The sequence below is a fragment of the Pelobates fuscus genome, chromosome 5 (genome assembly GCF_036172605.1).
Source record: "Pelobates fuscus isolate aPelFus1 chromosome 5, aPelFus1.pri, whole genome shotgun sequence".
NCBI lineage: Eukaryota > Metazoa > Chordata > Amphibia > Anura > Pelobatidae > Pelobates > Pelobates fuscus.
This window is the reverse complement of record NC_086321.1, coordinates 227,783,726-227,805,439: the sequence shown is the minus strand read 5'-3', so window position 1 is coordinate 227,805,439 and position 21,714 is coordinate 227,783,726. Positions and strand designations below refer to the sequence as shown.

General features: G+C 36.4%; 1 protein-coding gene across 1 annotated transcript in view; it reads left to right on the top strand.

Moving 5' to 3' along the window:
* The window catches only part of RFX3 (regulatory factor X3), a 291,801-nt gene that overhangs the window by 239,001 nt on the left and 31,086 nt on the right, over window positions 1–21,714 (top strand). Inside the window, exons 7-9 of the mRNA XM_063457210.1 lie at window positions 7,778–7,959; window positions 9,355–9,474; window positions 13,357–13,478. Of these exons, the coding sequence (XP_063313280.1) occupies window positions 7,778–7,959; window positions 9,355–9,474; window positions 13,357–13,478 (424 nt within the window). The remainder of the gene's footprint in view (window positions 1–7,777; window positions 7,960–9,354; window positions 9,475–13,356; window positions 13,479–21,714) is intronic.

Sequence of the window (21,714 nt, the reverse complement as noted above, 5' to 3'; positions counted from 1 at the left end):
ATTATAAAGTTTGTCTAATATTCTTCTGTTCAAACACTGTCATTAAATGTCATTAGAAGCTGCAACTGTTGAATCACCTGTGTTCAAGCAGAGACAAACCCTGGCTTATTAGAAATTTCCCAGGTGATAATATTATTGTCTGCATTGTTATTAGTTTGCGGTGATATAATACAATCATTTTGAATATTTATTTTTAACTTTAGAGTGTTCCCTTGTTGCTTAAAATCCTGAGCCCCTTAAAATGTAACTAAATTATTAATTTTGGGAAAAATATACCCTCCCCCGCCACCTCCCTCCTCCCCCATCCCATTCTGAGGTGTCTGCGTAGGAAAGATTTGCAGAGAGGATCTCATGTGCAACCTGATGTGAAGGGAAATAACATAAAGAACCATCAGCTCTTTACTGTTATTATTCTGAAGGCCTTTGATTTCTTGTAAATTGAATACAAGTGAAGGCTACCTCCTGGGATTCTCTACAGCTATATACTTACTTACAGATAATAGTTGCTCAGGCTGCTGATGTGAGCGTGAGTAGTATTTCAGTGGATAAAATCATTCAGTCACATTGTCACGTACGTGGTATATACACAGGGCTTGATCAATAAGGTTCACTCAAGTGTCCATTAGTTAGAGCACGGCAGGCTTATTGGTGGCCTACAGTCCTACAGTGGCCCATGAAGGTTTTCTGTGTCTGCTGGTAGGCTTGCAAATACATTCAATCAAAATAATGATCTGAAATTGTATTGTGCAAATCTTTATTTAGGTTTATATGTATGTAAGTAAGTCACGCAGTGATGAGTTGGACAATAATTTATCCATGCTGTTTGCAGACTTGTGCACAAATCCTTTTCACCTGGTCGAACGAATGGCTTTTATTCTAGGCATGAAAAAATCGTTCCTTCCTGTAAAGATGGGATCGTTTGGGCAAAGATGAACAGACACTGAATTTGTTCTTTGTAGGTGAAAAGGATATGTGCAAAAGCATACTCTTAAGTGTGTCTAACTAATTTAGAAGCAGTTTCTGAACAAATTGCTGGTTTACATATTAATTTTTAACATAATTCATTGAATTTACCGTCAACATTTAATTTGCCATGGAAAAGATATAAAAGTAAAATAGATGCATTTTTAGATGAACTGAACTTTTTGCTACACTGGTAGCTGTCCAGGTGCTGTGAAGTTATTTGACACTTAATGATCAGCCAGCCAAAGGTTTTACAAACATACTGTTTTTGGTGACAGTAACAGTAACAAATCTTCTTTGGGGCTCAGCTCAGTGCAATTATCTATATTCATACCACATTTCATCTATAATAATATTATTTTTAAATACAGGTTTAAATACTTTATTTTTTTTTATTAAATGTTGGCCGAGTAGAAAAAAAGACAGCAGAGTAAGCACACGGACCAGGCATTACAGATTTTATTTTGGGCATAAATTCTTTAAAAATCTCTCCGTATCTTTGAATCTAATGGAATAGCAACTGTAAGTGTTAGGTATAGTCTTACTAATGGTTCTATTATTAATTTTTTAGCACAGGAAATAATTTTCAGTTATTTGAAGTGGTCATGGTGCCTGGAGTCTGTATTTGCAGCGTTACATTTTGATAAACTCCACCTATGACAGCATCATTGGGGTGTCATTAGCCAGCCTCGAAGAAAAGTGGTCAGCTGACGCTCTCAGCCAGTGGATTCAAAGCTGCAGAAGTCTGTTGTCGTTAAGGAAAGAGGGCAAATCATTGCAAAACGATTTGCCCTATTACTGGGAAATGGGGCCAGGGTATCATCATAAATCACAGCAAAGCTGCAAATGAAGACTCCAGGCAACATTAACAAATCACTGAAGTGGTCAAGGTTCTTGGAGTAACCCTATAAAGCAAATTTATAAAATAGAAATCTGTTTGCATACCACCGTAAAAACAAATGTTAAAGTTAAAAAAAATCAAATAAAATATGTTTAATCTTACCCTAAAACAAGCAGCAGTTCTCAAAACTGCCATCTTCTCCTCTCAAGTCTTGGCAACATTGCCATCCCTCCATGCCAAATACATAGTTACTGTAAGAGTCAGATGCTTTCACCTGTCATTCAATCCACACAGTGACAGCTCACAAAAAAAGTGGCAAAATTCCATTTGCTGTTAATACTTCCAACTGTGCAAAGGTTCTATGGCACTTAGTTTTGTTTTTTGTTTTTTTTACACCCAATTAAATAAAATCATCTGTACAATAAAATATTTGAATGTTTATCTTAAGATAAACAAAAAGAAAAAAATATTATTATTATTATTATTATTAATATTATTATTATTTTTACACATTTTTATTTCCTAGCAAGCATTTTTAAATAAAGCTGGGAAATATTTTTTTAGCCACAACAGGTTTATACACAACTGAATATATAACAATATAAGTGCTCCCACTAGTTGAACTGGTAACCTTTTTGCAACTTTTTTAGCAAAGAAAATATATAATTGTAATAATCTTGTTTGTACTTTTCTTAATGTAGATATACTGGAATAATCGTTTAATACAAGAGGTTTACGGACTGACCTGTATAGAATATTGATTCTGCATTCCTTTTCTTTTTTTCTTATCCAAGCCTTCATCTTTTGTGATAATTATAGATTCAGTGCATCACAGCCTTTCTCTATACAGTCATGTTCAACTAGCTGCCATGTCAGTGAATATTGCAAATTGAATGTAAAGCAGCACATTTGTAGTCATAGTCATTATTAAAAGCTATGGTACTGAAATCATTGTGCAGTCAGGTAACCGCTTTCAGAGCTGCAGATCCATCAGCCCCATAATTAGCCCAGATTGGTGGAAGCAGTAACTACTGCTCTTCTTATAATGTTTCCTGGAATAGGAGCTAGACTTGATCCATTTCAGGTTTTGTACCGAATGAATAAATGCACCCATTACCTTACAGGAAATAGTTAGCATATGCAAGAAGCAATATCTCAAATCTCAATGCACCATAACAACACATGCATTGGTTATGGTGCATATAGTCCCTTTTAAATACATCAATACACATAGTGGCTAATAACTGCAGACATTTGTAAAAATTGCTGCTGCTTTATGACTGGTCCCTTGGTTAATGATGTCAAAGGATGAATTCCAGATCCAATCTACGTGCATGTGATATGCGTTCAGTGGGTGGGCGTACGCTAAGCCCATCTCCCACCAAACATCTCTGGCTTTGGAGATAGCCTGAGATGTGGCCAGATTCATGAACTGTCAAGGGCTGCCCTGTTCCCAAAACTGTGAATGTGACTGTGATTAGGCTGATAGCGGTACCAATATGTTTGTCCCTTAGTTTATGGAATGTCTGAGAGATGCTGGACAGGTGTTTATAGAATTCGAAATATCCATTCAACAGAATGAGAGGCTCTGGGTTGGTGAGACCTTTTGCTGATCGTGGATTGGACTATTTGGTGTAGATACTTGACCATGCAAATAGTACAGTATTAGGAACTAAAGGTGAACATTCCTTTATTTCATATTATACTTCTTTGCAGTTTATTAATGCATTACCTATATAACGCTTAAAAAGGATGCAGTTCTGTAGTGTCCATTTAAATTAATTATATGTATTTCAAGTACCGCTGAACTGCATATCCAAGCACGTCTCCAATAATTTCCTAGATGAGATGCCCTGCACATGTGTTATGTGAAGTATGTGCATGACTTACTCTCTTGGTTTAAATGGGTCCCTAGATAGTTCTTTGTTGAAGTGAACTAAAGAGAAGGGGGATCAAAGTAAAACGTTAAAGATATTAAGAGATATGCCTTTTTAGTTTAAAACCAATGTGCACTTTAACATGTCCCTTTAATATCCAAAAGTAAAGACATACTAAGTAATCCAAGGGCTCCTTTAAAAGCACACCTTAGGTATATGTTGGATATTGCTTGATGAGCCACATATGCCTTTTTAGTTTAAAACCAATGTGCACTTCAACATGTCCCTTTAATATCCAAAAGTAAAGACATACTAAGTAATCCAAGGGCTCCTTTAAAAATACACCTTAGGTATATGTTGAATATTGCTTGATGAGCCACATTGGTTAGAGTTAAAGTATGCATATCCTTCCTAATATTTAGTAGACCATGCCCTCTTAAAACTGAAATAATGCAAAGGATGGTCTATGTACTCAGGAAGCCCACCATGTAAAGTCTTGCCTAGAATAACTACAAAATACATTCCTGAGATTAGAGAACGCTACCAGCCCTTTTAAATTACTTAATTCTAAATGTATTGTATGCATCCAGCCCTAGAGCAGAAGCTTCATAATCTAGTGGTTTATGAAGTCTTAATCATGCTAAACATGCTTCTGGAAACAATATTAAACTTCATCTTTGACGTGCACTAATATCTAAACGCTGAGCTTATCAAAGAAAGTGTGTTACAGACCTATTCTACTACTAAGCTCATTCATCTGTTGGAAAATAAAATTAGCCTTCGCTATTTGAATAGTGACAATCCTCCCTGTGAAATTCACACAACAATTATTTTTTTTACTTTTTTTTTGGCGCAGAAAGGATCCAAATGAATTTAACTTGATAATTGTCCTGGTCTCCCCAGTAGAAAATTGTATCCATAATTACAGCTGTCTTGGGAATTATTTAAATAACTTAAATAATAGGGGTTTGAGTTAGCATGGGAGCACAGCCCTCATCTCCCAAATTGGTAGCAAACACTTGGGAATATCTGCACACAACCTGAAAAATACTAATTAAGAAATGTGCATCATTGTAGCATAGTTTAGAAATGAAGGATGTTCTGCCATATTTTTATTTTTAATATATGGTGTATACATTAAATATATATTGTGTCATCATTGTGCAAGCTGCCATGGCTATAAAATGATTGTGTCCCTGTTGAATGAATGGGCAATAGCATTTTTATTTAAGAACCTCAATATGCCTGCCGTGATTCCCCTCAATAACATCTGTAACATGCATTCAGTCATTCTGTAGTAATGAGGTCTTTAGGGAAAGAGTGGAGCTTGAGGACACAGGTACAGGCTTCCTTTTGCAAACTCCAACTAATGTTCTTTTGCCAGTGCAAGGAGATCCTTATAAATGCATCATAGAGTATCCTTGCTATTTTTGTTACAGTCGTTGGATCCATTGTAACTATGTATAACCTTAGCTTGTACATTGACTACTCCTTATTCCTTGGTACTGGATTTTATATTCTTAAGATTTGATGTTGGAGCTGTTAATGAGCCAAATACTCTTTGTTATCTCGATTAAGTTTCTTTTAAAAAAGCTCCACACATATTTGGGATACAAGAGAGAGATACTCCCGGATATACCCCAATACACACATTCCCAGAGAAACATACTCACTGACACACACACACATACAACACTTTCCCCTGATATACACATACACTGATATACACATACACCTCAATACATACAGCCAGACACACACAATACCAAACACACACTGTTAAACATACACACAATCACACTGATAAACAAATATAGAATTCTTCACTACCAATTTGAGTTATTCTACAGGAACCCAGTGTGATGTCATTTATATTTTAATATGCATAATTTGAAAAATCTATAGAATATAATTGCATGATCTAAATGATGCAGTATACCCGTGTGTAGCGCAGTGAATGATGAAGCATCATAGGATACCACCACATTTGTATGACTCCACATTTAATTTGTCCTACAAAGACCTTTCAATCAGTAAAAATGATGGTCCATGAACCACCACTTTGCTTAACTTTGTTAATTACAGGCATTTTCCCCTCCAGTTTTACCATTAATTTTTCTGTTATTTCACGTTCAATATGTATTGTCATGTTTAATATAGTAGCCAAGGTTTGAGCGCTTGTCTGCTTTTATTTTTACCTGGAACCAACTTTGTTCCCATCTCTAAAAGAAAATTTTGTACGCCTCTATAATCCGTCTATAAAAGTCCATTCTAATTTCTTACTTTGTTTTACACTTTAATTTCTTTTCTATTTTTTATTTTATTTTATTTATTTATTTATGCCATTTAAAGGAATTTACACATTTGCTTAATTAGCTTGCAATTATAATAAAGTGTACTCTGAGATGTGGTTAACTAATAAAAATTCCTAGACAAACCAGGACCATTTAAACCCTTTATTAAAAGTTTTATAATTCTTGTAAACGTTAGCCCTTAAATACATTAGAACTGTTGACATATCACTCAAAGAAGAGCAAAATATTGGTCCAGTGCACTAGTACCAAAGTATAATTCACAAAAGCTAGATTTTTTTTAGCAATCAAAAACCACCCATGAAGACGTACTTATGCACTTTCAACGCATGCTTTTTGTTGTTTAGTATATTAATCCACCTACCTTCCCTATAAGCAAAACTGCAAAAAAAAACATTTTATTCATACCATGTTCTCAATTATCCTCTGAACATATCTCTTTTAAAATATCCTCGTCAATATATAAAAATCAAGGGAATTGTTTGTTCTATTTTATCACCTAGCACTATCCACCCACAGATTATGTTTCTTGTTGGAACATTAGGTCGGTGTTAATACAGATTTTTGAAGTTACATGCTCATCTAGTTCAAACTTCTTGAACTGTGATAAAGTCTTACTTTATAGGGCACGGCAATGTGAGTCTTACTAGACGTGCGGGTCTTATAAGCACTAGGAAGCTTACTTTAGAAATACGCTTTTAAACTAAAGAAAACTGTAAAAATCACAGTCTAGCCAATTTGAGCTACTATTGCAAAGTAAACGTATTATATAGTAAACTTGTTATACTTTATCAAAACGTGTGTTTTTCTTGCTTTGTACTCATAAAACATACATCGAAGATAACAATCCAATTTCTGGGTTTTTATTCTACTGTTGTATTAGTTTTATTCTGTAAATAAAAAGAAAAGTGTGCTAAAATGTCATCAATACACCAATTGCAAAAACAACTGGTTCTCCATCGGGTATAATTAAAGGGATACTACCCACAAGGGGAAAAGTAGAAATTGGAAGCACTTCCTGATAACTGGAGCAAAAAAGATTAAATTGACGAATTCCAGCTGTTTTGAAATGAAGGCAGTTGCACTTTCTGGTATCTTTTTCATTTGAAATGGTAGTACATGAGCAATAAAACATGGAATACATTCATTAGTCCTTTTTCTATTTTGGTCTTTTATTAGATGAGATCCTTTAGTACACATTTCTCATTTATGTCGAATTATTTATTTTTAGGGATTTTTTTTTTTGTGATAAAAACTTAAGGAATATTCCCCAGTGGCATTACTATCAAGTTTGCTACATTATGCATGAACACAATGAATGAAAATATGCTTTATAAAAACAATAATTAAAAAATATTCGTGACTCCCTCTGATTTTACTGTGCCGTCCGTGTTAGTGAGGTTTATTTACCGAATGTAGCCAGGAGCTAATTATCCTTATCTTAGTTTGTTTCCCTCTTCGTATTGGTAGAAGGAGACAAGGTGGTTAATCTGTGACACATTTCCTTTGCATTTTAAACAAAACATTTTTTACTACAGCTGCATGGAGGATTCCAGTTTATTTTTTATTTTTTTTCATTATTATTATTTTTTTTTTATTTGTACTCTGATTTAAACATACAACTGTCACATTAATTATCATTAAAACTTAATTATAATCATATTAACTTATCATTCTTTGTTTCATCATTTGCATGCAATCTTGTATTTGTTTTCAGCGCCTTTGTTCACATTTTTGGTAGTTTTTATGTTTTGATATTGAGTATATTCCTACTTCTGCTATAGCTGCAATGGCTGCTGGATAACTATGAAACAGCGGAGGGAGTAAGTCTACCCAGAAGCACTCTTTACAACCATTACCTTAGACACTGTCAGGAGCACAAACTAGATCCAGTCAATGCTGCATCCTTTGGAAAACTCATACGTTCAATATTCATGGGGCTACGAACCAGAAGACTTGGAACCAGGTCAGTGTGAGAACTTTGTTGGATCTTAAATTTACACTCTGCTCAGCAGGAGTCTACTTTATAACTAAAATCAGTGGTCGAGATACCAGCCGGGAGTATCAATGGAGGCAGAAAATTCCTACAAAATTCCATTCAAATTATCTCAAATTAGGGAAAACACCATACCTACATTTGTTCTGATTTTATTCTGTTTTTGAGAATAACTCATCTCCCAAATAAATGGTAAATATAAAGTACCAAGGCAAATATTTTTTATTTATTTATTTATTTATTCTAATAACACCAGTATATTACGTGAAACATCTTGAAATAAGAGATTTAAAAAGCAAGTATAAGTTTTAAGGAAAATAATGATATTTTCTCATTAATAAAGAGCACAGTCTAAATCATTATGAATACCATTTCAAGCAAGGTGGCTGTCTGATTTTCAGAAAATGTATACATGGGAATGTGTTTTCCTTGCAGATGGCTTGTGTTTAGATCTCTTTAGAGAAGATAAAAAGAAGATAAATATTTAATTCATTCAGGATTTACAAGGATGTCAATGAGCCATGGGTTAGGTTGTCTGACTCAAATACTCTGTTTCATCAAAAAGATGTTGTTGATTATGCTATGTTTTCAGAAACCTAATCAGATAACACCTTGAATAGGTTTTTCTTAGCAGAGTGGAAGAGATAAGGAGATTTAAACACAAGCTATTTATTCATAAATGACATTCAAGGGGTTTAGATTATATGAGATCTGGCATGTTAAAGCAATCATACTGTACTATAATGCAGTCCGTGCTTAAAGGTAAATCTCATAATAAAAGATTTTCAGTAATTTCCCTTTAAGGTCATTTATTTTTGCGATATCATTTTTTGCAAGCTGGAAATGGAAGCTTCATGAAATAACACTTAAACAATGTGACAACCCGTAAAATCTCTCCAGCTACTCACTGCCTAGTGCAGCAGAGTTTTCTTTGCAAAAATGTTGATAATAGTATCTCCACCTACCCATGCCTTATATAATACAGCATCCACGCAGTAACTGTGCCATTTCAAGGGAAATATACAACCCTTTTGGAAACAAAGTAAATACAATCCCCGGGTCGAGTAATTATAATTAATTTGCTTATTTTATGAAGCCTTCATGGTGACAGTTACTACTTATTAGTAGATTAGATGAATGGTTTCTCATCATTCTCAGTATAATTAGAAATATGCTGAATACATTATCTTGCAGTTTATGTCACAGTGTGAGTTCTTTTACATACGTTTATACCATTAATGACTGTTTTTAGAGAAATAGAAATAGCAACAGATTGATATTTAAATGTAAGTAAACCTCAGTATTCTTTAACATTTCAATCCCTTTCTGTGCTCATCTAGTAATACATTTTCTTTTTCCAAAAAGGGGAAACTCCAAATACCATTACTATGGGATCCGTGTCAAGCCAGACTCCCCTCTTAATCGGTTACAAGAGGACATGCAATACATGGCTATGAGACAGCAACCCATGCAGCAGAAACAGAGGTAACCAAAACACTGCATGCACAGGCATACCTCCTGCAAATAAACAGTATAAATCAATGCAAAGAGGTCACCACATAGATACATTCAGGGCACTTAGACAGCAAAAACACAAATGCTATATGAACAGCCACACCACCTTCCATTGCTTATTATAAAGGATTCTTAGTGTGAAGGTTGCCATGTAGACACATTGCCTCAATGTATTGTGCTCCCTGTGGCAATAACTGTTAATTAACTTAAATAATATAGTGTCACTCTAAAGTCAATTTTCTATCTAGCACAAAATCAAAAGATTTCAAAGATGACCCTAACTGTGCCAAGATGGATGTGTGTTATTTGAGTTAATTTAGTTTTGCTAATTTCCCAAGGACTAATTTAGATTCTCCTAAATCAGAAAATGGTGGCATCTCTCATAGGCTATACATTTCTTGTTTTTATTTTTGTTTCTGCCTCTGTGATTTCATTGTATTGTGCTGTGAGCCATAACTCTCAATTTTCTCTGTAGGGAAATTATTTATGTATTTATTTTTGTGCCCTTTGTTCAAGCGATTTCTTGTCAATGTTCTATTACATGACTGCTAAATAATAATTGAATGTAAATATATATAGTTATATATATTGAGTTGTCACATTAGGTATTTTCCTCCCAGTGATGCTACTGCTGATCATTTTGTCATTTGGCCATTGGTCACACTGGAACCTGCTGGGCCTGCCCTGTGAAGATCGAGTAATCTCTTCAACCACTCTCTTTGCTCATACATGGGCCACTGTGCTCTTGAGCTCCGGGACAGCTTGGGAGATTAGAAGACCTTCCCAACCAGCCCATTATTATTTCTTTCTATCTCTGTTGTCAATCCTAACCTGCATCAGAGATGGTTGTGTAGCACCATGATCACTGGTATGTGTGCCAGCTGCTTCATCACACTGTCAGACTGCTGGTGGTGCAGCTGTGAGCTTAAAGTTACAGTTTGGGGACATTATAGACACCTCAAATCTTAGACAGACAGCTTAAAATGCAAGGAAAAGACTGGGAACGTGCCAGAGAGAGCCTTTGTTAACATGTGAGCTAACTTATATATATATAATTTTTTTTATTTATTAAAAAAGCCATTTATAACAAACAAATGTTACAAATGCAAGGTACTTAACAGGATAAAAAAACGTTTCTCTTGGTACTCACAATAAAGAATAATAACAATTGTTTAATCCCTGGGCTATTTTATTGGGTTCCTAATTCTTATTCCTTTAATAATCAATCACGTCGTAATGATCAGTTTCCTTTCAACTGCCCACAAGATATGCTTACTGTAGTGGCACTGCGTGTGCTGAAGTAATTTGACAATGGGAAGAGTCTAATAGATGTATTTTGAATAATGTGTGTTGATATATATTATATTACAGCTAAATGTTATTCAACTAATTTTCCTATTAACAAAATGGCCATTGCTGATGTCCTATATATATATATATAAACAAAAGGAGAAAGTTCTTGCACTCACGCTGTAAATTGCCTTAAGAACCGGGTGCTATAGCCAGGGCTTGATTATCCAAAATATCCAACAAGGTAGCAGCACTCACGGAGTAATTAAAAAATCCAATCTTTATTAGAACATTTTAAAAATGAGATCGACGTTTCAGTCCAACATCTAGGACTTTCCTCAGGATCAAATACATTAATACATACAATAAAATCAACTTATATAACAAAATACATTACATAATTGAGCTAACCCTCAGGTGAAGTGCATTTCCGATCGGCGTCCTGTGCCACCCCGTGCGCATGTGCAAAGAGGCTCCGCCCATATGACGCGATGACGTCATCGCGTCCGTTTCCATGACGACCGGATACAAACGCGGTCGCCACGGAAACGGAGCTAAAGCTGCTGAAAAATGTCACCCAAACCGTGGGGGGGCAAAAAACTATTGGAGGATGACTATTCAATAAGTGCATGAAATATATGAAGTATATGGATTACTAAGAAGTGCTTAGATAAATAAGGCAACCTATGTTGCTGATTAGAAGTGAATTGCATAATAAAGTGCTGATAGCAGATATATATATACATAAGTGCAAGTGTGAGTATTAATAAAACTATTAATACAGTGCAAAACAGCAAAAAAGTGCAAATTAGTGCAAAATGTGCAAAGTGTAATAATAAATATATATACTGTGCTATGAGAATATATTCACTTCTAATTCTATTCAATTCACTTCTAATCAGCAACATAGGTTGCCTTATTTATCTGAGCACTTCTTAGTAATCCATATACTTCATATACTTCATGCACTTAATGTATAGTCATCCTCCAATAGTTTTTTGCCCCCCCACGGTTTGGGTGACATTTTTCACTGTTTTCGGCAGCTTTAGCTCTGTTTCCGTGGCGACCGCGTTTGTATCCGGTCGTCATGGAAACGGACGTGATGACGTCATCACGTCATATGGGCGGAGCCTCTTTGCACATGCGCATGGGGTGGCACAGGACGCCGATCGGAAATGCACTTCACCTGAGGGTAAGCTCAATTATGTAATGTATTTTGTTATATAAGTTGATTTTATTGTATGTATTAATGTATTTGATCCTGAGGAAAGTCCTAGATGTTGGACTGAAACGTCGATCTCATTTTTAAAATGTTCTAATAAAGATTGGATTTTTTAATTACTCCGTGAGTGCTGCTACCTTGTTGGATATTTTATATATATATATATATATTACTTTAGTACTATGCCAAATCCCTATGCACTTTTAAATAACTGGAGGTGTTTAGTATCACTCCATTGGCCATAATGGTGTAAGCTCACCTCCCATGTCAAGGCAAAACCTCTTAGGCGAGTCTTCTACTAACAATCCACCTTCCTTCTTTCAGCTTCAGGTAAAAAGCTCTAAAAATGGAAGGGGTGTGTACCGCCCCACCCGGACCTATTGACCAGCCTCCAATGGATTTATTTATGTGGACATCACTTTCTCCTTTCTAGTGCTAGCTTTTTGTCTGTAAAGTAACATTTAGTTTAATGAGTTTTATTGCTGTAGAGCTGTTGATACACTTCAACATTTAACTCATTAAGGGTCAGTTATCGCATTAAGCAGAGTATGCACCTGATTAGAGGCGTATGTCTTGTAGGGTGCACCTATTGTCAGCACTTATACAGAGTTAGTAACTAAAGTAAAAACTTGGTAGAAAGTTGACTTAATCATGGATGCATTTATGTTGTGTTGCTAATCTACATTGCTGTCCACTAGGGGGTTCATGTTGTGTTGCTAATGTTGAATTATAAAGTTTTCAGTATAGTAAGTTACATATTATACAATAGACAATGTTACATTTGAAACGCATGGATTACATTTGGCAGGCGTTTTCACTCTCAACATTTTCAAGCTAGTTTACCCACATTGTTTTTAGATGAACATACCTTGGTTATTGCATGGTTTCAAATTGAGGCTCCTTGTATGACCTAGACTCGAAAACCAATGCTCTCTGAGCAGGGGATCGAAGTGTTTAGAGTTAACTTGAGTGTCATTGATGTTTGCTCTGCACTGCTTATTTTTTTGCACAGAACATCTTACTCTTTTTTTTCCTTTATAAAACAAGGAAGCAGTGGATTTCTGGAGTATTGATAAGACATAAAAAGAAAAAAAGGGCATGACAGGACCCAGACCTATTAGTGCAAGACGGATGTGCATTTGTTTACATATTATACCTTAAAAATCTTCCTTTATATAGTTCTATTTGTGACATGAATGACTTTCTCCAGTATGTACTCTTTAATCACAATTGATGTATATAATTTTAGTAAGTGTAGTCTTGTCCGTCCCCCTTCCCCCCAAAAAAATACATTTTGTAAGAGCCAAACTCAGCTTGTTGGCTTTATGATTATTTTGCAGGTACAAGTCTATGCAGAAAGTGGATGGAGTGGGAGATGGATTTGCAGGCAGCGGACCACAGGGTGGAGCATCAGTTGAACAAACCGTAATTGCCCAAAGCCAACACCATCAACAGTTTTTAGGTATGTGGCTCATGTTGTGATGCTAAAAGTATCTGTCTGGATAGCTAGGACAAAATTAGTGCAAAATGGTTCTCTTTCTATTCTAAATTATTTAGGTTTGTTAGACAAATCATACAAAGCCTTTTTTGTCTTAATGTTTATTAGTTGCCAGTAAACAAAATCAAAACAGCTTTTCTTTTCTTTTTTTGCTGTTCTGTTTTTCCAAACTGAGCTCTCTATCTAAAGAACACTTCAGTGGGTTTATGTGTGCATTTTACGTTTGGATTTGAACTAAACCAGCAGATAAAGATAGCACATTATACTAAAAGTCAATTAATGAAAGTCTACTGTGCACTATTTACACATTAGGGTTTTGCATGCTGTTTGCTTCTAATTTTTATGCCCAGTGACTCATTATACTTATCTGCTAAAGATTCAGAAATTTCACAGTACAATTTGTACATAAATTACTTCATAGCATAAGGTTATATACTGACTGTAATGTTAGGGTAGGCTGATGTAATGTAAATTCTTCTGTTAGTAGCTCTTTATTTATTGTTGTATTTTAAATATATATTGTAAAATATTCTAATATATTTGATGTAATGCAAAGAACCCTCTTACCATACAGTAGAGATGAAGTGATTAGTTTACAGACCCTAGTCATTTGAAGGGTTAAATGATTACAGGTTGATTCTAGAAAGGCCAGATATTCCACCTTTCTTTCTTTCCATTTTCTGTGAAAGTGTCTTTTTATCTCAGAAATACAAGGACAGATTTAAAGAGAGGCTAGATCACACATACTTATAATCCTATAGTGCATACATTAGCATTGCACAGTAAAAACATATGTACTGCTAGTCAAAGACCTGCTACCCCCTTAGAGGAAGCACACAGCACACAGTCCAGAAGAGTAGCTTTTCAATAGCTCACTTGGACTCTGGCAGTGGTTTGGTACAACCAAAGGAATTTTATTCGTACAAAAATAAAATAAAATCAATCAATATTGGGTAAAAGGAAACCTTTGGACTAATGTGTTGTTCTGTATGGACCAGGGACCAGACATCACATGAAAACACTTAATGATACAATCTGAAAAACCTGAGCCTCAGTCGTATTTATTGGCTCAGATAACCAAAAACACAGAGCCTAAAAAAAGAGCCTACAAGTTCGTGGGAGAATATATTGTATATGTATTTACATATATATACTCGCACAAACACCTAGTCCTGGTTTTATTTCGTATTTTTGGCTATTTAATTTACAGGGTTACCCCCCTGCCTCCTAGGAGGTTTGTTCTACATTTTTTATTTAGGCTTGATCTTTCTGTTGTTTTGTACTGGCTCAGATATTTTCGGATTGGGTTAAGAAAGCCTTTAATGCTTGTCATTTCCCATCGAATCGCGACAATTAAGTGTTTAAACCTAATGGTGGGCTATTGGTTAACAGCGGTGGTGGATGTTGGCATTTAAAAGCATTAGTGTTAACTGTGAAAACTGAAGTTGAATCATTTACCAAATTGCTTCATAAATTCTTCTATCAGTTATATAGATCCACTACTACCTCGAAAGCATTATCCTTTACTAAACAGCCTCGTTTAGAAATTGGTACACAATATGCAGTACACATTACTTCTCTGAGATATGTTATTTCTTTTTTCTCATAACATCAAAAAGTAGTCCGCAAAAAGGTTGCTGCGGTATTTATTTCCCATCTCGTAATTTCTTCTATATTCTGCTTTTATGAACAAGTGATTCAGACGTGTTAGATTCGATTAGCCATAACCAATGCATCTGTATTTTGTCTAAATTACTCTGCACACTATATCTGGCAAATTATGTAGTTATTCCATTACAGGGTAAGTGGGATTGAGTATGTGTTATGAGGCGCTGTGCTGAGCTGTGACGTTTATCAATTAAGTGGCTCGTTCAAAGTATCAAATATCCCCTTGCATTCAATAAACCACAGTTACCAATTAAATGCCCGAAAACTTACAACAGCATGGAATGTTTCCATAGCAACTTAAACAGCATTCCCACAGTTTAATATGGGTGAAATAAAGATCAGTATACAAACACGTTTATAGATGCTGTATGCTGACAATGCTCCACCGCTCTTAAGAACTACAGCAATGCAACAAAGTGATGGGGCTTCCTTCACCTAATTTTTGAGATCTCCTCTTGATGCCAAGACCTTCAGAAGGTTACCACCCATTACACTTTCAGGGATATTTACTAAAGTGAGAATTGTCAGGTATACAAGGTGAGTTTCCATTTTAAGGCCAAAATAGGCAATCTGGAAAAATTCTCCAATTAATTTTAGCTATTTTGGTCTAAAATGTTAAATTAAAATAAGACTTAGAAACATAGAATGTGATGGCAGATAAGAATCATTTGACCCATCTAGTCTGCCCAGTTTTCTAAATACTTTCATCAGTCCCTGGCCTTATCTTATATTTAGGATAGCCTTATGCCTATCCCACGCATGCTTAAACTCCTTCACTGTGTTAACCTCTACCCAGGGCCGCCATCAGGGGGTGACAACCATGACGGTTGTCACGGGCCCGGCAGCCCTGGGGGGCCCGGACTGCTCTGGCAGTCCTGGGCCCCACTTTCCCTCTCTGCACACATAGATCGTGAATATCGCGATCTATGTGTGCAGCCGCGGGCCCCCGGCTCCCTGTTACCGCAGAGGGGGCCCAGGCAGCACACTGCTTCTCCTCTTCTCCTCTCTGCTAATAACTCTCGCGAGACCCGGTTGCCATGGCAACGTTCCGCGGGTCTCGCGAGAGTTATTGGAGGAGAGAAGAGGAGAAGCTGTGTGCTGCCTGGGCCCCCTCTGCGATAACAGGGAGCCGGGGGGCCCCCCACCGGACCACCAGGGATGGAATCTCCCCCCCCACCGGACCACCAGGGATCATGGAATCTCCCCCCCACCCTGGACAAAGGTAAGCAGGGAGGGGGGAGAAACCATTTAATTAAATTAATTTTTTTTAGATGTTTGTGAAAATGCCCCTTCCTCCCCTTCCCCTTTCCCCTCCCCCCCAGATTGCACATTTACACACACACTGCATACACTGACACAACACACACACACACACACACACACTGCATACACTGACACAACACACACACACACACTGCATACACTGACACAACACACACACACACTGCATACACTGACACAACACACACACTGCATACACTGACACAACACACACACTGCATACACTGACACAACACACACACACACTGCATACACTGACACAACACACACACACTGCATACACTGACACAACACACACACACTGCATACACTGACACAACACACACTCTGCATACACTGACACAACACACATTCTGCATACACTAACACAACACACACACTGCATACACTAACACAACACACACTGCATACACTAATACACTAATACAATACACACACTGCATTCACTAATACAACATGCACTCTGCATCCACTATACTGACACACACTCTGCATTCGCTACACATTAACACACTCTGCATTCACTACACTAACACACACTCTGCATCCACTACACACTAACACACTCTCTGCATTCACTACACATTAACACTCTGCATTCACCACACTAACACACACTCTGCATCCGCTACACGCTAACACACTCTGCATTCACTACACATTAACAAACTCTCTGCATTCCCTACACTAACACACTCTCTGCATTCACTACACATTAACACACACTCTGCATTCACTACAAATTTACACACACACTACATTCATTACACTGACACACTCTGCATTCACTACACCCTAACACACACTCTGCATTTATTACACACTAACACACACACTCTGCATTTACTAAACTATGCACACACTCTGGATTCACTATACTGACACACCCTCTGCATTTACTACACTAACATACACTCTGCACCAACTGTACACACAGCATCCACTACACAAACATCCTGTATTCACAGTACACACACTACATCCACCACAAATTGAAACACTCTGCATTCACTATACACAGACACTGCGTCTAATACACACACTACATCCACTACAGACACTGCATCCACTAAACACATTTCATCTAGTACATACAAACACTACATCCACTACACAAACACACACTACATCACTGTACACACACTACATCCACTACTCAAACACTCTCTGCATTCACTACACATTAACACTCTGCATCCGCTACACACTAACACACACTCTGCATCCGCTACACACTAACACACCCTCTGCATTCACTACACATTAACACACACTCTGCATTCACTACACATTTACACACTCTGCATTCACTACACATTTACACACACTCTGCATTCACTGCACTAACACACACACCACATTCATTACACTGACACTCTGCATTCATTACACACTAACACACACTCTGCATTCACTAAACTATGCACACACTCTGGATTGTGTACACACAGCATCCACTACACAAACATCCTGTATTCACAGTACACACACTACATTCACCACAAATTGAAACACTCTGCATTCACTATACACAGACACTGCGTCTAATACACACACTACATCCTCTACAGACACTGCATCCAATAAACACATTTAATCTAGTACATACAAACACTACATCCACTACACAAACACACACTACATCACTGTACACACACTACATCCACTACTCAAACACACTCTGCGTTCACTATACACACTGCATCCGCTACACAAACATACACTCTGCATTCACTGCACAAACAGTATCTAATACACACAAACACTACATCCATTACACACATTCTAATTCACTTCCACTATACACACCACATTCAGTCCTGCATCATTGTCAGCGGACTAGGTAGGGTGTGGGCGGGCCCGGGAGTGAGGGGGCGGGAGGGGGGCCCAGACCTTGTGCTTTGTCAGGGGCCCCAAAATTTCTGATGGCAGCCCTGCCTCTACCACTTCAGCTGGAAGGCCATTCCATGCATCCACTACCCTCTCAGTAAAGTAATACTTCCTGATATTATTTTTAAACCTTTTCCCCTCTAAATTAAGACTATGTCCTCTTGTTGTAGTAGTTTTTCTTTTTTTAAATATAGTCTCCTCCTTTACTGTGTTGATTCCCTTTATGTATTTAAATGTTTCTATCATATCCCCCCTGTCTCGTCTTTCCTCCAAGCTATACATGTTAAGATCCTTTAACTTTCCCTGGTACGTTTTATACTGTAATCCATGAACCAGTTTAGTAGCCCTTCTCTGAACTCTCTGTAGACAATTCTCACTCCATTGAATGACCCTGTTTATTTTTGAACTGTCTAAAATGTAATCCTGACAGGCCAAAAAGATGACTTGAGAAAACGACCTCTCTTGAGCATCAGTTGCTTTGCAGTTTGGTTCTGGACTTTGCTTATGAGTTGGACCATTCTGATAATGGTACAGATATTCCTCTGTAATGGTACAAGTAAACTAAAACTTTGTTAAAGGCAACACTACAAGCACCATAACCACAACAATGTGTAGTAGTTATGGTGCCAAGAATGCATTGTCGTAGCTAAAATATTTCAGAGCAGTTTCACTTCTTACCTGTGGTCCACTACTTCCTAACATATACTGGAGTTTCTACTACTTGCTGTTATTTTGGTCCTTTTTGTTTTTATTTTGGTTCTTATGTTCCTACCAATCTATTTCAGCTAGTTGTTGGATAACCATGGATTTTACATTCTGAGTGTATCTACACCTTTAAATTTGCACTAGAAACCTGAAAACTCAATTATTCCTTTTATAACATTACTTTATACAGTGATGCTTTACTTAAAGACTAATATAAACGTAATGTGACACACACAAGGTATGTCGTCACATATGGCAGCAAAGTCCTGTGATATTCCTTACTTAGAGTAATAGACTTGAGCAATTGAACATGCATACATTAAGTAGAATATATGAAAAACTAGAGGCACTACAGATTTAGCTCATTTAGTGCACATATTTATGATTGCAAAGAAAAAAAATATTTTTTATATAGGAGATATTTAGGGGAATTTTACTTTCTATAAAAGCAACAAATATTTTCAACAAATATTAAGTATCATGGAGTGAGTGCTTGACCAGCACCTATATTAAAACATTTTATATAGATTTTTATATTGTTTTTTTTTTTACTTTTTTTTTTTTCTTCTTCATTTGTTTGGTAACTGTGTTGCTTAGAGATATAAATGGAGCATATTCACCTGGATTATACAACTTGTTAAATAATATTCAGTACAACTGACACCGGCTATTTTACTATTGATGTTCTTCCCAATGTACACATAGTAGAGGATACTGGCATGATATTGCATAAAGACAAGCATTTCTAGCAGACATATACAATTTTGCTATGAGAATAGACTAGACTTTGGACTGTCTTTTAATGATGTGATAGTTTTGCAGTGTAGTGCCTTTCATGTACTGTTTAGCATTATATTCTTCTGCCTTCAGAATTTTTCACATTACTCTTGGTGGACAATTGGAATCTTTTTTTTTGTTTGTTTTTGGTCCAGTTGGGGAGGTCTTACATATATTTTTTGTTTTAACTTTATATTGTGATTGATTTCTTTTTTTGTCCAGTTATCTTCTTTTATATAACTGTGTCCGTGTGAATTTGCCCTCTTGCACTTTTTTGGCCCCCTGACTCCTTGCCATTCTTGTACCTACTTCTCTGCTCCCTTACTGCACTATTCATTGGGGGGTGGGGGGTGGGGTACTCTTTTTTTTTTGTAACTACACTCCAATTCCTGCGGTTGTTCAATTCTTTGTACATGCCATCTCCTGAGTTTGTTCCCTCTACGTATTACAGTTTTCTTTATTTACCCTGCAGGACCTTAGGACAATACAGAATTATAGCTGATTTTTTTTCTAAACATAAAACCACTATCTACTTATTTCCGAAGATATTTCCAATATTATTATTTTTTAAGGCATGGAAATATACTTATATGTCTTTACCGCCAGTATTAGTGTAGAATAGTCAGTTTTACAATTATTGACATTCCAGAAACACTGATCATTTTTAAGATATTACTTGGAAACACTTTTTATTTTTTTACAGTGCTTTGTTTTCATGTAGGAAATATGTCGATCAAGCCCCAAAATGTATGTGGAACAGCCTGTGATGCTAGGTAGCAGAAACACAATTAGAGATCCCTTTTCCTTAACAAAAATGAGTATTAAACATTTATTGTTTCCCTTCATTTTCTTGTGGTGGTTCTCTAATACCATAGATAATTCAGAATATGAAATTTTTCGTTCACAGATAAGTTTCCCAAAGGTATCTGTAGTTAAAATGCCATGCTGTTAAATAGCAACAGCATTGAAAACTATAGGGTTTTTTGTGTTTTAATAACTCGTGAACACTTATATGTAACATAATATTATTTTATTTCTTCACCAAATATTTTTCTTTCACCCGAAATATGCAGAAGTAGAAGACATTATTGCCCCAGTAGAATGATTGTACAGATTCATAATCCCCACAAATGACATTGAATAATAATGTCTTCTGCCAAAACGTCATCGTGTCTCTAGAAGCATGTTCTGGAATCTGCACATATAGGGCTGTAAAAAGATAAAATTCTTACTATTTGCATCATACCGGATCATAAAATTATTCAATTTAGGGATGCAATCATCCCATCTTTGCATGAATTTTCTTTTCATGGCTATCTTTAGAACTCTTACCTGCAAGCGCACTGCAGACAATTCTAATACATATTATTGTTATTATTATAAATCGTATTACCATCATTTGTTAATTAATTGAATGGCTGAGCTGTGTGCTATTAGCTGTTTTTATGGTGTATTAAATGAAAAACAGAATTCCAGGTATTACCAGATGTGTTAGTCACTCTATTGATACATAATAAACAGGCGGCAATGATAGAGGCGTGAGTTAGGGGTTTTTATGTGGGTGGGGGTGAGATAAAAGGATTTGTAGAGTGTGAGAAGCGCAGATGTTGTTTAGGGAAAAAAAGGCTAGAGTGGAAGGGCTATAAATGGTTGGTTTACGTACGCATACCTAACCTTCCCCCCCCCCCTTTTTTTTCTTCCCCTTTACTCTCTCATCTTCGCTCTTCCCTTATCACAGCTTTCCCTCTAGGTTTCTTAACCAATACTACCTTTTCTCCTCACTTGACTGAGGATTACACATATCCTGCTGATCTGTAATGTTATTCTGTCTTCTATCATTTTTCTATGAAAAACTCAAAATAATTATTGTCAAAAAAAA